The following is a 15258-nucleotide window of genomic DNA, read 5'->3' as shown; positions in this document are numbered from 1 at the left end:
GGAAGGCAAAGTGTTTAGTATTGTGTTTTCATTAAAAGAAATATGTATGTCTTTGGGCATGTAGCAGTTGCCAGAGAAATAGGCAGCGTGCCAGTTTTTGTAGGCTTCTAACAATATTTGTAACCCAAGGACTGCCCGGGGCAGCCTTGGCCTGAGCCCGGAGGCACCGTCACGGCAGACCAGCCCCATGCAGTTACCTCTTCTCACCTGGGTCCCCCAGCCTAGGCAGACGGCAGGTACCCAGCCACTTCTAAAGGAGTCGCTTGAACAGCTCGTGGCCTCGCCAAGGATGTGCTGCCCTGCTCTGGTCCAACTCGTGCGGTGCTGCCCTTCCAGCAGCCCTGCACGACTGCTCCATCCACCCGTCTTCCCCCCATCCACCTGCCTGGCAGCCCCCAGACCTCGTCCAGCTCCCCTGGGGTGGCTGCTCGGGGGGCTCCAGGCTGCTGCTCCCCTTCTCCCTTCAGGCCTGGCCCTGGGGCTGCCTGGCAGCGTGGGAAGATGGCACCAAGGCCTGGCTGCCGCCTGCGATGCCTTCCTGCCTGCGGGGTGTAGCCACTGCACGCCTGTAGCTACTCTTTCAGAGTTGAAGGTAATGTGGTTGTCGCCTTTGTGGCTCTTGTCGGTTGTGTGAATGAAACCCTTCGTTTACATTGCAAACGGTGAAGGAGATTTGGAAGTGGAAGGCTATCTGCCAGCAGGTGGGGCTACAGCAGATCAGGATATTCTCTTCTTTGGGAAGAAGAACAATTTAGGATTTACCAGGTTGGTAAAAATGAAATAACAAATGCTACCTCCAGTTAATTATACTGAGATTTTATACATATATATAAATATATATATATATAGAGAGAGAGAGAGAGAGAGAGGCAAGCTGCATTGCTTTTCTGGAGCCTTTATATGTTTCTATTTGCCTTTACAAGGCAGGCAGTCACACAATCCTTTCACACACAATCCTTTGTGTATGCTGGAAAAAAGAAGAGGCTGTTAGAAAAGTGCAACGATGCTGTTATTGAAGGCTAGGGGGTTGTGCTTGCGCTCGGAGAAAGGCTGCTGTAAATTCTGCTCCAGCCTATTGCTTGGGCAAGTGACTTTACCTTCCTGGTGCGCTTGCTGCTGCTTTTCCCCGTCCTGGCGGCCTGCGCTGCTGCGTGCCCAGGTCCCCACGCGGCCCTGGGCTCGGGGCTCCCAGGCAGGCTCGGCTCTGCCCAGCCCAGAAGGAGGGCAGAAAAAAGAGGGGTGCAAAGGGAGCTGGTCCTGTGACGGGCGGTTGCTGTGTGTCTGTGATCTCTGTGGTTTGGAGCAGGACAACAAACTCACTGCCCCACTGGACCTGTGTGTGGTTTGCTTCTGTGACCAAGAGGGACCCGATATATGGGGTTGTTTGTTTGTTTTCTTGGGTGTGTGTATGGGGATGCTGGAAGCCATCTTCCGAGCATCAACCAGGGTGCTGAGTGACACCACTCCTGCCCCTTTTCGAGCTGCTCCAGGTTCCCTAGCAGTTATGTTTTCTGCACTGAAAGCCAGTGGGGGCTTCGAGGGAAGGCCTTGTGTTTGCGTAAAGCTTCCTAAATATTAATTAGGGCAAAAAAAAATGATACTGATGTGAAAATAATGCACAAAACCACTGTTATACAGCAGTAAGATTATTACCCTGCTCTACAAAAGATCAGATAGATCTTCTTGAAGGTGGAACTGTGGAGAAGCTGGAAGTGGAGGTGTGGTTGTGGTGGTTGTATTTTGTTATGGTAGTCAGCCTAGAAGAAGATAAGAGACTGTGATAATGAAATTATTCCAAAGAAACATGACAAAGGAAACAGAAAATGCCACCTTCAGTAAGGTAGGGATCACAGAAAATGCCTAACCAAGTACGTACCCCAGATTGTGAGGGCCACTTGGTTCTGTTTGTAAATGCCAAAAATCTGTTCAAAGCCTGGCCTTTGGCTTACTACTGAGAAGCAGGGGCAGATAGTGCTACTGTGAGCTGAGCAATAGCACGCCCAAATATTTAACTACCCACAGCCGTGCTAAAAGCAGTGGGATTGACAGGGAAGTAATGTTAGTCAGCACAAGAGCTTTGTAAGAGACTGATCAGCAGTTGCTCAGTTCTGGTATCATTCCGTGATGACGAGAAAAGCTTATGTCTCCTTGCGCCTCCCTCCAGGATCAGTTGTCTGTTTTAAAGTAAAACTGCGCAGGGTCTCAGTGGGAAGATACCTGCAGGATTGCTACAGGCTTATAAGGAAACACTGCCATTTGTTAAGCAGGCTCCCAAGGGTGTCAGGATAGTTTTGCACTTGTAGTATAAGAATGTTTTCGTTTATCTTTACTCTGATGAGAACAACAACAGAAATCCCCACCTCCCCCCCCCCCCAACAAAAAGACCCTTGCTTTGGGCTTGCAAGGCCATCGCTTCTCGTTATGCTGCATTTCTTTCTGAAGGGAGGAACGAGCGAGAAATATGAAGCATGTTTGTGGAGGGTTAAGGGCTATGTGCTTATTTTAGGATCCGACCATGATATGTCCTGGTAGCAAAATGGCATACAGGCTGCTTCTGCACATTAGAGCTCAGTATGTGTTACATCAAGGGAGAGTTTCACACCAGGAGAGCTCTGTGCACTCTGAAGATGAAGTAAGACTCAGTGCTGAACTGAAGTTGGACTAGGAGAATTAAATGCTCACGGTTTGGGCTCAAAATTACACAGATCATCTCAGCAGGGAGCTCTGTATGCCACAGAAATGTGAGCAGTGCTGGTGATGTTGTTTAGCTTTTGTTTTTCATCTTTCCTTTTGAAAGTCTGAGCTATTCTTGCATGGGAAGATCAGAAAATTGAAAACTTGCTGGTTTTACTTCTTCCTGGTGGTGTGGCTGTCTTCAAGTCACAGATATATGTGCCATCCCTTATCGTTGCTTTGCATTCTTGTGCGGATGTGTGTGTCCCTTGAGAGACAGATGAGTGCTGGCACACATGGAGAACAGGCAAGAAAACATAATTAGGAAGCTTTCATTGCTCTCCTTCACTCACAGGCTTTGCCAGGGATCCAGAAAGACAGGAAAGTTATTCTGTTAAGGGTAGCTAGAACTGGGAGCAAGTAGATGAGTCTCCATGGCATGTCTTAGAGCTGGAGGGATTAGATGTCTACATTTTTTCAGTAGGGGCAAAATCTTTGTAAGTACCTGTGTTGACAAACGGGCAAGGGAAAGAACCTATTGCTGCTTCCACCTTTCCTCCCCCCATGTTAAATCCCGCTGCAAGATGCAAGCTGGACCAATCTTTAGCAGTTTAAGAGAGTTCAGAGCTACTTTCTTCAAACGTATTGCTTTAGCTTCATTCCTATCAATTTGTTTAGAGCTCCGTTTCTATCTTCAAAAGTTTTTGTGTTTTTTTTTTTAGCCAGCCCTGCCTCTTGTTGCTGGGATGACTATACTTGGTACATCAGGTAGGTGATGTGACAATATTTGTTTAAGTTGTGGTACTGGGTTTAAAAACCAGACAAACCTCCAGCCCAAGCAGCACTTTTGGGTAACTTTCTTGAAGCAGAGGTGACTGGCGGGGGGGGTGGAAGAGAGAGTCTGATGCACGGGATGTGCTTGTATGCCTCCTAAATGCACTGTAAGTACTCCTTACTCAGCTTGTTTCATGATGTTCTATTTAACCAAATCTTCATACATTTTTTTCCCCAGCCAAACCGTATCGTTCATAAAATGTTTTTGGTGCAGTAAGTCATTTTTTGTGCATCTTTTATGCTTCTGTATACCTTCTGAAGACTCTCCAGCACACAGCTTGCCTTCTCTCAGCTGGACGGTGATACAACAGTTTACACCACCTGCAGATGTGGCAGCTTTCATGGATCTCCATTTCATATTTAAATGTGCATAGCTTTCTGAAATACCTCAACAAAGCAAATATGTACTATATAAATAGTTAAGAAAGAGTAGGGAGATGCATAGGTTATCTACATACAGCTCACACTTCCTACATGTTGTAGAGGTTCCAGTTCAAAGGGACAGATTTCTAAGAGATATCTATAGTACCACTAGAAGTTAGTGGGAGTGTTCTTCAATGCATCACGGTTTTTGCTGTGTGTATGTGGTATAACAGCACGTGTGGTGTATCGCCTGGTGTGCACTATGTGCTTCCAAACGGTGTCCCTACTTTGAAAGAACAGTCGAACAAAGCTCTCCTTGTGGACATCTCAGAACGGATGTCCAGTGAGCTCAGTACTCCTCTTTATACTTCCTATATTTCATTCTAATTTCACGTGCTCCAGGACGTTGCTGGCGTGGGGTGTATGTTTTGTGATGAGACTTGGCGTATGTATAGTGTTCTCTTGACTTGATTGCTAAATACAAACAAATGTGAGTGCCAATAACTCCTGGCTGCATTGGGCTCAATGGGAGTCCCGCTGAGGTTAGAGCAATAATACCTTCGGTGTTTCATGAAGACAATGTGGCATTTTATATAACCGCATTTCTTCAGAATTTATTGTTTGGAGCTGCCCTAGGCTTGCCTTGTGTGGAGCCCTCAGAGCTGCTGCTCTCCAGGGACGGAGGCACACGATGGATTGGAGCGGAGGGGCGGTGAGCTCTGAACACAACAGAGGTTCATCAGTTCAGGGGGCCGGGGTTTCCAGCTGGCTGTGTGCGATTCTGAACTGATCTTTTTTAGCCTTTTGATATCACTGGTGAAAGATGATAGTAATATTTGCTGTGCACTTTTATTTTATGCAACCAGTTCTAAACTTTTCAAATCCAATTTTATGCAGGCCAGGAGAGAGAGAAATGCTTTTGTTAATTGTGGCGCTCTCTTTGTCCCGGTTTCCCTGGCTATGCTTATTACTTTGGCTGCTATGTGTGCTTGGCTCTCTCAAGTCATTCTTCTCTAACGTGGTGGTGATGCAGGACAACCAGATGGTATCCAAAACCCACCCTGTTTCAGAGGGCTTTCTCCTCTTGGTTGAGCAACCCTAGTAACTGAAGTCAAGGAAGCTCTATTGTGCACTGGGGAATGCAGTGGGAAGCTACCCTGCCCTTCCTAGCGCACTCAGCGTTGGCATGAAGCAACTGCGGGAGCAAAGACTGATTTAAAGGACCTCTCCATCTTCTTCCCACCAGGCGAAACATCGCATTGCAAATGTCCTACCTGCTCTGCTGGCTGCCAACTATAATTTGTCTTCCTTTTGCCCAAGCCAACCCACAGAGCTCACGTAAATATCTGTCCTATTCTGTGTCAAACTAATTTTGAATTTAAATCCCAGTGATGTGAAATATTGTCTAATCAGATGAGAGGGTGTGTACCAAGTATCCTTACTGCCATAGTGCTTACTTTTGTTCTGGGTTGTTGTATGTAAGTCCTGGTTTGTAAAGTAATACAGTGTACAAAGGGGGTTGGTTGGAGGCTAGGGGCTACTCCTACTGTCGTTGTTTGTTATTAAAATTTCTTAAGCTTAGGGAAAAAATGTTTTTCATAACATGGGGAAAACCATACTTTCAAGCCTATGGAATGAAATCAATTTTCCACTGTCTGATTCTGGTTTGTTGTATCACCATATAAGGAAAAATGTCTGTGTCCTGACACCACTGGCATTAAAGTCTCCAGCATGATCTCCAAATGGGATAATGGCATCAGCAGTGGTAGGGCAGGACAGAGGCGAATTGGCCTGTCTCCACCTCCACCCCCCAAAAATGAGCCTCCGCTGCTGAATGCTTGTAGTGTGTGTAATGGGGAGCTTGCCCAAAGCTGTGCTCTGTGAGGAAGTGATTGTTTAAACCAAAGCCTCCAATCTCTTCTAATATTAAAACACCAGGCTGTCTGCCAAAGCCCTCTCACCCTCTACACACACATGCACACTTTCTTGGCTGTCTGGTGAAGTTTCAGCCCCACATTCAGCATTACAGTAGTATTGAAATGGATCTGGGCACCTTCCTCCAGGACTCTCGAACTCCCAGTTTCTTTGCTTTACTCCTGAAGATTTTCTAACTAACCCTCTCAATTGTCTTTGTCACGGACTCTTACACTGGACCAAGTTACTCCCTTTATTCAGCAGAGCCTTTAATGCATACCCAGAGCTCCCTGGAGCCTGATGGGGCTGGAAGAGCAAGGGCAGCCCAGCACTCACTGGCAGAGCCCGTTTGTGGGTACTAGGGAGCGATCGGCTGTCTGGTTCGGAGACTTCCTGGAGTGTCGGTTCTGAGGATGAGTTTCTCCCTTATTATCACCCGTATACATATAATGTTGGTTTATTTGTAGGCTTTTGGTTTGGATGGCTTTTTCTACCCATCATCAGTGCACAGCCTTTCTCATTACTTGGAATCTCTGGCAGATGCTCAACCCAAATGTAAATGCCAAAATAAATAATAACAAAAATATCTCCTCTAGTACGGGATTTGGTGGAAGCACTAGAACACTCTGATGATCCTTGCCCTGCACGGCCTCCCTTGGCCAAAAGCAACACTCTCAGTTCTGTATCTTCATCGGTAGGTGGTGCTGGCAAACTGCACATGTGTTACTGCTCTCCTGGAGCTGCCTGCACCTCGGACTTAAAGACATGCGGGCGAGGAGGTCAAAGTTTCAATGGGGTCTCAATCCAGCCTCAGAAGAGGAGCCCAGTTTTGCCCACAAGATGATCCCTGTTACCTTGGGCAAGCATTAGTGTGTTTAGGTAGTCTGAGTGACTACCTGAAACGCTCAAACTTCTAAGAAGCAAAAGATTTATTCCTGTTTGGGAAGTAGCAGGAATCAAACACAAAACCTGTTAGCGTGGTCTTCTGAAGGCTGCGGTTCTGGATTTGGCTAATGACACACTGGAGAACTATATTGTGCTGTGCTTTTTGAGGGGGATGCAAACAGTAATTGCAATTACTGCTCTGAATGTTTCAGCACTTTTTGATGTAGTTGTGATGTCGTTCTCTTTAAAAGCATTGGGCAGGCTGAGGAAAACATTGGCCAGGCTAAGGGAACTGGGGTGTATGAGGGGCAGAGGGGTGGCTAGTGTCATGTCGTGTCCCCCCTGCCCCCTCCCCACCCCCCCCCCCAAAAAAAAAAAAAAAAAGACAGTGCTAAGTAGGAGCTTCTTCTACTTCATCATCTATGATAGGGGCACAGTGCCAGCCATGTCTCACAAGAAGGAAGTTTTCCCAAGCCCCAAAACAGCAGTCGATACTTTCATCTAATTGATGTAGAAAGCTGGAGGTGAAAGGTCAGAGGACGCTGTCCCCAGTAGAAGCATCAAGGTGAGCGTTGTACAGGATGGGGAAAAATCAAGATGAAACCTGTTCTCAAATCACATGGAGTCTCAATTCGCTTTTTAGGAGTTCTCATGATTTGTCCTAAACAGGTACCTATTTCCCGAGGAGTAGTTATTAAGCAGAACCTAAATTATAAGAAGAAATGGCATTTATTGGTATACAAAATGGGCCAGGCTTGCATTGGAATGCGGAAAGCTAAGTCCATGGTTTTATGAAGGGAAGATGTGTGCATTCAGGAGGACTTGAGGACATGAGAGGACACACTGTGAATTTCCATCTGAGTCCAGTCTTGAAGTGGAACAGAAAGGAGTGTTAAAAGCATGATCCTTGTTTCTGTCCTTTTCCCAAAAATCCTACAGCTGATTCTTCTATTCCTCAGCTTCCAACAGAAGTCTTTTTTTTTTAATAGTTTGATATGTCCCTGAGTTTGTGGAGGACAAAGAAAGCATTTTAATCATGTAGCAACCTGAAATGAGATCTGTGTTCATTTCTATGAGCTCTATGTTCATTTAATTTTCTATGTTCATTTATTCAAATGAACTCTATGTTGAAGAAAAGCACTTTCTATAAAAGAGTCTTTACATGATTTATGATTCTTTTTGGCATAATTTACTATTGGAAGGGAAGGACTAAAAATCTTGATCTACCTTTACATAAATCTATAACTAAAATTATTGTTGATCTTTGCATGAGCTCATGGCCAATGTAGTCAACATTACTATAACACGTAGCTTCACACTGGAAAATATTTCAGTTTTTCCAGTGTTTGGTTTGATTAGTGACTGGCAAATGGTAAAAGAAGCTAATAAAGGAGGAGTAGCCAATAAATCTATCATGAATGGGCATACAGTTGACATGCAACAGACACTAGTTCATGATGTTTTTTTCCCCCCTTGAAATAAAGCTGTGGAAGTCTGCAGGTGTTACACATGCTTCCGAGTTGACTGAAATATCCTAGGTTGTTTTTCATAATGCATGTTCTCTTCCTTGTTATTTCCTTTGTTTACTTAGACTTTGAAAATTTGTATAAAAGCAGTAATGGTATTGAAATGGTGCAAGAATTAGGAAACAAGCTGAGGAGTGATTATTGCAGTCTGTTGTCCTAAAGCACTTACAATTTAAGCTTAGTGAAACATCTGTACTGTATTAACAACTAATTATAACTACACAGGAAACCTAACATCATTACCCAGCATTAAGTCCTGTTGCTTAATCTGGTTTCTTTTGAATTCCTTTGGTAGTATTTTAGATGAAGGTGTTTTAGATAAATGCATACTACTTGTAACTTTTTCAGTTCACTGTTATTGGTGGCAAGTACTATTTCTTGATAACCATAATAATAGTGTCATCTTCCCGTAAATACAGAAACTCTACACTTGCGGGAATTACCCTTTAGTTTGTTGAATGCAGAGTGATTACACGGAATAGTTTCATTGTTCCATGTTCTAGACTGTTAAAGAGAAACCTTATTACTGACTCGTCTTTTCAAGAATCAGAGAGATGCACTTGACCCCATGGAGTTGATGAATCTTTGTAAAAATCAGTTAAATTACTCTATTCTTGACAGCAAAAGTGCTCCAAAGGTTCCTGGCATCAAAGAATTAGGATTAAGCATAGTGGTCCTCATTTATGAGGACATGTACAACTTCGTTTCCAGCTTTCATTATGGCTGCTTCTTCTCCGTCATGTGTTTTAAGCGTAACGTGTAGTAAACAAATGCTGTGTCCAACATTATCCTACATTTTAGGATTAGTTTCTCTAGACTCATGGTGGATCTATAAGGAAAGAAAAAATGAGTAACTGTGGCTTGGCGTTTGTTTTGGAGGGCTATGACAGTTCTGTTTCTCTTCCTACAGCGTCAGCAAGAAAAAATGCTGGGGGCAGACCCAAGCTTTTAGGCCGGCCACCTCATTGTAAAGCTCCCTCGGCAGCAAGGGCCACTTAAGCTTTTCAGTTGCCCAGGGTAGTGTTGAAGCATCTCTGAGCTGTGTGGCCTCGTGTTTTGCAGACTGACCCGGAAGCTGTACGGGAGCACCGAGCAACTCGGAGCCCGCAGGCACCTGGGGTGGGCGCTGCTGGCTTTGGCTGCCGCCCGGCCGGGTGAGGGTGAGCCGCAAAGCTGCTGTCCACGTGGACCACTGCCGAAATCTCCCGTCCGGCTGCTGCCAGAGCCTCCCCCGCCAAACCCAGAGACATGGCAACAAACGGAACGAAAGTTGCAGATGGACAAATCTCCACAGAAGTCGATGCTTCAATCACCAATGACAAGCCTAAAACTTTGGTAGTAAAAGTGCAGAAGAAGAAGACGGATCTTCCAGACCGAGACACCTGGAAAGGAAAATTTGACTTTCTTATGTCCTGTGTAGGTTATGCCATTGGCCTAGGGAATGTGTGGCGATTTCCATACCTTTGTGGCAAGAATGGCGGAGGTACGCTTGCTGTTTCATTCTTACACCATCTGCTATACTTGGATATTAGAACTCACCATAGAAACTATTAGGAAAACACAACTTGGTTTTAATAGCTTTTTTCATCTGTATATACGTTCTTATTTGATAGCTTTTATCTAGTTCAGTGAGGGTTGGAACCATCCCGGAGTGTGGGGCTGCTTTGAAGTCTGCTATGCCCTCGAGTTTATTCTAACATCCAGTTGGCAGGTGCTTCTAAAAGACCATGAGGCATTAGAGCAGAATTGAAGCACACTCCCTTCTAACCCTGCAGAGCCCTCTTTTGGATTGAGTTTTTGAGAGGATTGCATAAGGCTTGTAACACTGACTCTGAGCTTACCATCAAAGGCTGACTTCAGCTGGAAAGCAGCCAGTTCTGGTTAAAGCCTTTATGATATCTGCATGCTTCTGTGATAAACAGAGGCAACAAAATACACAGTCCTTTGTATTTTAGCTTTTTATTTAAACAGAAAATGTTTATATGATTGAGAGACATATTTTTCCTCTTATCATCATATCTTGAGAAACTGGTTCAGAAATGTACATGTGCTTCTCTCTAGCTTTTATGGGAAGCTACACTTCAGAGGAAAATGTGTATATCTTTTTGGATATAATAGTGATGGAAACTCTGGAAACAGTAGTGGGTTTTGTTTGTTTGTTTCCCCACTGTAATAGACCTTTTCATTATTTCTTTTTAGGTGCATTCCTGATTCCCTATTTCCTAACTCTGATTTTTGCTGGAGTGCCACTATTTCTTCTGGAGTGTTCCCTCGGTCAGTATACATCTATAGGAGGCCTTGGAGTGTGGAAGCTTGCTCCAATGTTCAAAGGTACTTCTTTCTATTTTTTTCCAAGTTACAGAAGTTACACAAAGTGACAGGGCAAGGACACTTCTTTACACCTTCATTTTTTACATTTTTTACTTAAACTGTAATATCCTACAGAAACTCCAGACTTTGAGGGGTAGCTAGCAATGTTGAACCAAGCTAGGATATTATTCATTTGCCTTTAAAAATAGCAAGAGTTAGGCATCAAAATCTCAACAAACTTATTTTTAAAACTTAAAATCTTTCATATTTCTTAGAAACATATAAAGACTGTTCAAAATAGCATTATAAATATAGCAATATTTGTCTGAGCAGGTAAGGAACTTGGTTCCTCAGTTCATAGTGTTTGGTAAATGCTGTTTCTATTCCAGGTTACAAAGGTTTGTATCCTATTGTTCTGTATCGAAATGCGAAGGCCAGACACTTCAATTTAGCAATTTCTGACTGAGTTGCTTAAAATAAGCTCACTCCGTGCTTAGATTTCCAGCTAGTTTTGATTTCTCACTGCTAGAACCTTAAGATTGTAGTCTAGATTCTGCACAGACCCACAAACCTCACAAACTGTGCATTCCATCCTCTATTCCTAAATCCTGTGGCACTAAAGATCTCCTGAGCTGACAATGATCCCACAAGGATCATTGGGTCTGACTCCTGGCTCCACATAGGACCACCCAAAAATCAGACCATGTGTCTGAGACCGTTGTCCAAATGCTCCTTGAACTCCAGCAGGGTCAGGGCCATGACTGCTGCCCTAGGGAGCCCGTGTCAGTGCCTGAGCACCCCCTCGGTGAAGAATCTTTTCCTGACAACCAGCCTGACCCTCCCCACTCACAGCTCCATGCTTTCGTGACATGATAGCTTTATGCTAAGAATCAAGAACTTTGACTAGTGCACTGAAGAGCTAGCTGGTCTTATAACTGTTACACAATTTGAGTGCATCTGCCAGAAGTTTTTGCACTCTTGTTTCAGAGAATTAACTGATTTAGCTCTTTTCCCTAGAAGTTAAAAAAAAAAAAAAAAAAAAAAAGCACCTCCTGTAAAATCTCAGCAGCAGCAGATGTGACTGCTCACTACAACACGCAAAGAACTGGTCACCATAACTAAATCTATGGATGACTGAACTATCGCACAAATTAGTGATCTTTTTACAATTGTACTTCTAAAATTTGAACTTCACTTTTAGAGAATTTGGTAAATGGTTTCTGCACTATATTTAGCATTTGCCCTACTGAGCTGCAGCGCTTGCACCGACACCTGTACAAACTTTACTAAAAGTTACCTTATTTTGTTCCTTTTTCTTTTATTTCCAGGTGTGGGACTAGCTGCTGCAGTCCTTTCCTTTTGGCTAAATATTTACTACATTGTGATTATTTCATGGGCAATTTATTACCTGTATAATTCCTTTACTACTGTAAGTATGGGGTTGGGACAGAGGGATTGTTTGTGATATCAATAGCTTATAAATGTATCTCAATGTAAAGGCAAGCGATAAACACAAAATGCATAAAAGTCAATAGGATAAGCCATTTTTTATTCAAGGCAAACTATTAAAAAAAAAACAAAACATTTTTTTCTCCTTTATGAGAAATATAGAATAGAAAACTGTCAGTGGAGAAACATGATAAAAGCTTATTTTGGAGCCACAGGCTTCCCTTCCTTACTGATTTGTTTAAATTTTCCGATCTTAATCCTCAGAGCCACAGATCTTTCATCTGTGCCCATTTAGTTTCACTTATTACCTGTCTGCAATCATGAGCATGCCTGCTTGCTTCTCTGACAGACAGCTGCAAAGACTCAGTGCTCAAGCTTGGGGCTGCTAGTCCCGGCAGTGCACCGGTATCCCTTTGCCTTTGAGTCAGCAGGCAGCCAGTCATTCCCCTGAGAAAAATTCTAGTGAGTACCTGTTTGTTTTTTTGGAGGGTTGGGTTATTTTTTTGGTTGGTTTGTTTGGTTTTGTGTTTTATATGAGAAGGATTTCCAAGGTTGGCCATCAAAAGTATATCTCTGTTGTATCTAAAATGGATTTACTGTAAGGCATAGCATGTGTAAACAGGATTTAATTCTCAGAATTTCAGAAAGAAAACCTAATGTAAACTTAATATTTTCTACGTGTCCATTTCTCTAACTGTCCCTAACTAAAGGAAAAAATTGAACTCTGATCAATAGCCATCATGTTTTTATGACCTCCAGCGCAACAAGAGGTAACAGGACCTCCAGGAGGTCCTTTCTGCTGCCCTTGTTTCTTGAAGCATGCTCAGGGTACTCTCACATGCTGAAAGACGTAGCAGACTCTAAAGCATTTGAGCTGGTATGGTAAAGAAAGGAGAAAATGTTTTCACGTGTATTAACATAATGGATATGAAGTTAAATAACTTAAGTGGCAAACACGAACCCCAGGGAGATCAGTAGACTGCAGAACTCAAAGTATATTCTTTCTCCACTCGAGAGATACCTGAGATAATGCTTACTTAAAAAAAAAAAAAAAAAAAAAGTTTGCTTAGGTTTTTCTTTCTCTATTTTGTAAATAGACTCTTCCTTGGAAGCACTGTGAGAACCCATGGAATACTGACCGCTGCTTCTCCAATTACACCTTAGCAAACACAACCAACATGACAAGCGCTGTAGTCGAATTTTGGGAGTAAGCTGAGAATTTTTCTGTATATCATTTCTGTGCATATGCAAGGATTATTAGCTTGTTACCATTCATATACTGTTTTCTGAGTCCGTTGTCAAACACACCATTCTGCTTGTTTATTCTAGACGCAACATGCACCAAATGACTGATGGATTGGAAAAACCAGGGCAAATTCGATGGCCATTAGCAATTACTCTGGCAATTGCCTGGATTCTGGTGTATTTTTGTATCTGGAAGGGGGTAGGCTGGACTGGAAAGGTAAGATTAAAAAGTACTGTAAATACATTTTGATTAAAAATGACAGTTGTACTCATATTCTGAAAATTCATGAGGTAAGATGCACATGGAACAGTTTTTTTTTCTGGGATTTCTGTTAATTATTGCATTTCTGTCCCCCTTGAATTGACACAGCACCATGTTTTTGAAAGTGTTGGCTCCTCCATAGCTGGCTCTGGCCATAGTCTTGGATGGTATGTTCATTTATAGACTTCCTGGCTTTGCCATATATAAAAATCCCTACAAATATGTCTGCTTGTTCCTGAGGTGGATGTTGTAGCTCACTTGGGTAGCAATAGACTGAGGTTGCAATGTTTTGGCTTCAGTGACAAGTATTTTTTTATTACAGAACTCTTGTTGGACTTAGATAGAAAAGTGGTGAAGCCCTGTTGTATACAGGAGCTTCTCCTTCCTTTCCTTACGCTGAATGAGAGCCAGAGGTGGTTGTTGCCACAGGCATGCTTCCACACTGTACTTCTTTGAGTCTGGCTGGTTTCCGAGTGCAAAATAAAATGCACAAGTGAATTAACGAAAGTAATACTGCTGTGAGAGACAGCATTTGGCATCCACATAAACCTCTCCCCTAAATGGCAGGAAGAAATCTTGGGGCAGTGAATTGTGAATTGCCACAGCCATAAGGCCTGCTGGCAGCTGAAGCTGTGACTGGCTGGGGTTACAAGGCCTCAGGCCTGGTGTGGAGACGAGGATTTTTCACACAGAAAGAACAAATTGTTAACTTTTGAGAAGATAGCTGCAGCAGTGACCCACTTCAAGCTGTGTGTTAAACTTGGCCTAGCTGAGCTCAGACCAAAACATTTCATCTCTCCTATCTGCACAGAAGGTGGCAAAAAGAAGGCAGCTGGCTGCTTCTTTAGAGTCTGACTTTGTCTTGACTTCTTATAGGGCTTTGGAAAGACAAAAGAGTGGGACCCTATATGGCAATTACCATCATGTTGACGAGGATAGAATGTAAAAAATATAAGAGCAGCTGTGTGAGAGTATGAGAAATAATATGGTGTTGTTCTACAAGCAGAGTAGGAGTACTGGAACCATGAACCTTGTGATTTGGGCACTCCCCTCGCTGAATACAAAAAAGAAGCATGAGCCCCTGGTGCAGAAGCATCCTAATCCACCGTATTCCACCTTCAGGAAAGTCAGCAACAGCCACCTGCGTTGTAGTCAGGGTGTTTAGGAAATTCAGCAGTAGGCACTACCCTTCCCACACTAAGCTTTTCCATTGATAAATGCTTCAGTTTTACAAGTCAGTTTGCTATGGTATTTTTATGGAGCAAGTGTTTACTGAGGTGTTAACAAGCACAGATCATTCTTCCACACTTACAATGTCTTGTTTCTTCACATCAGGTGGTATATTTCTCTGCTACTTATCCCTATGTTATGCTGCTTATCTTGTTCTTCCGTGGTGTAACACTGCCTGGAGCAAAGGAAGGCATTTTATTCTATATAACTCCCAACTTCAGTAAGCTTTCAGACTCTGAGGTAAATATCCAATCTTCGTAAACAAAAGTTTCACTACCAACTGTTCACCTTTCAGACATATGACCTGCTCCTCAAGTGCAGAAACAGATTTTTAAAAAATTATTTCCTGCAATCAGGTTTGGCTGGATGCTGCCACACAGATTTTCTTCTCCTATGGTTTGGGTCTTGGTTCACTGATTGCCCTTGGAAGTTACAACCCTTTCCACAATAATGTTTACAGGTAAGCAGATGACTGTCCAAATTACAATGGCACTTTCCTCTCTCAGCTGGAGCTGGATTCTGTCTTTCTGGGTCCTATATCACTGAAATAAAATGTAGTCTCTGATC

At 43.2% G+C, this 15258-nt stretch overlaps 1 protein-coding gene across 5 annotated transcripts in view; it reads left to right on the top strand.

The window, feature by feature from the left end:
* Window positions 1-15258, top strand: part of SLC6A1 (solute carrier family 6 member 1) — a 60701-nt gene that overhangs the window by 32547 nt on the left and 12896 nt on the right. For 3 of the 5 annotated variants that reach the window (XM_083796552.1, XM_083796553.1, XM_083796555.1), the window contains exons 2-8: window positions 9258-9678; window positions 10395-10526; window positions 11834-11934; window positions 13052-13161; window positions 13284-13416; window positions 14797-14931; window positions 15048-15151. In XM_083796552.1, the coding sequence (XP_083652678.1) occupies window positions 9444-9678; window positions 10395-10526; window positions 11834-11934; window positions 13052-13161; window positions 13284-13416; window positions 14797-14931; window positions 15048-15151 (950 nt within the window). In that variant the 5' untranslated portion in view covers window positions 9258-9443. Of the gene's footprint in view, window positions 1-3395; window positions 3442-9257; window positions 9679-10394; window positions 10527-11833; window positions 11935-13051; window positions 13162-13283; window positions 13417-14796; window positions 14932-15047; window positions 15152-15258 lie in introns of all 5 variants that reach the window. The other 2 variants (XM_083796556.1, XM_083796554.1) reach the window with 2 other exon arrangements.

Source organism: Anser anser, assembly GCF_964211835.1.
Source record: "Anser anser genome assembly, chromosome: 12".
In the NCBI taxonomy this organism is placed as follows: Eukaryota; Metazoa; Chordata; class Aves; order Anseriformes; family Anatidae; genus Anser; species Anser anser.
Note: the sequence above shows the minus strand (reverse complement) of the source record. Positions and strands in the feature narration are given on the sequence as shown.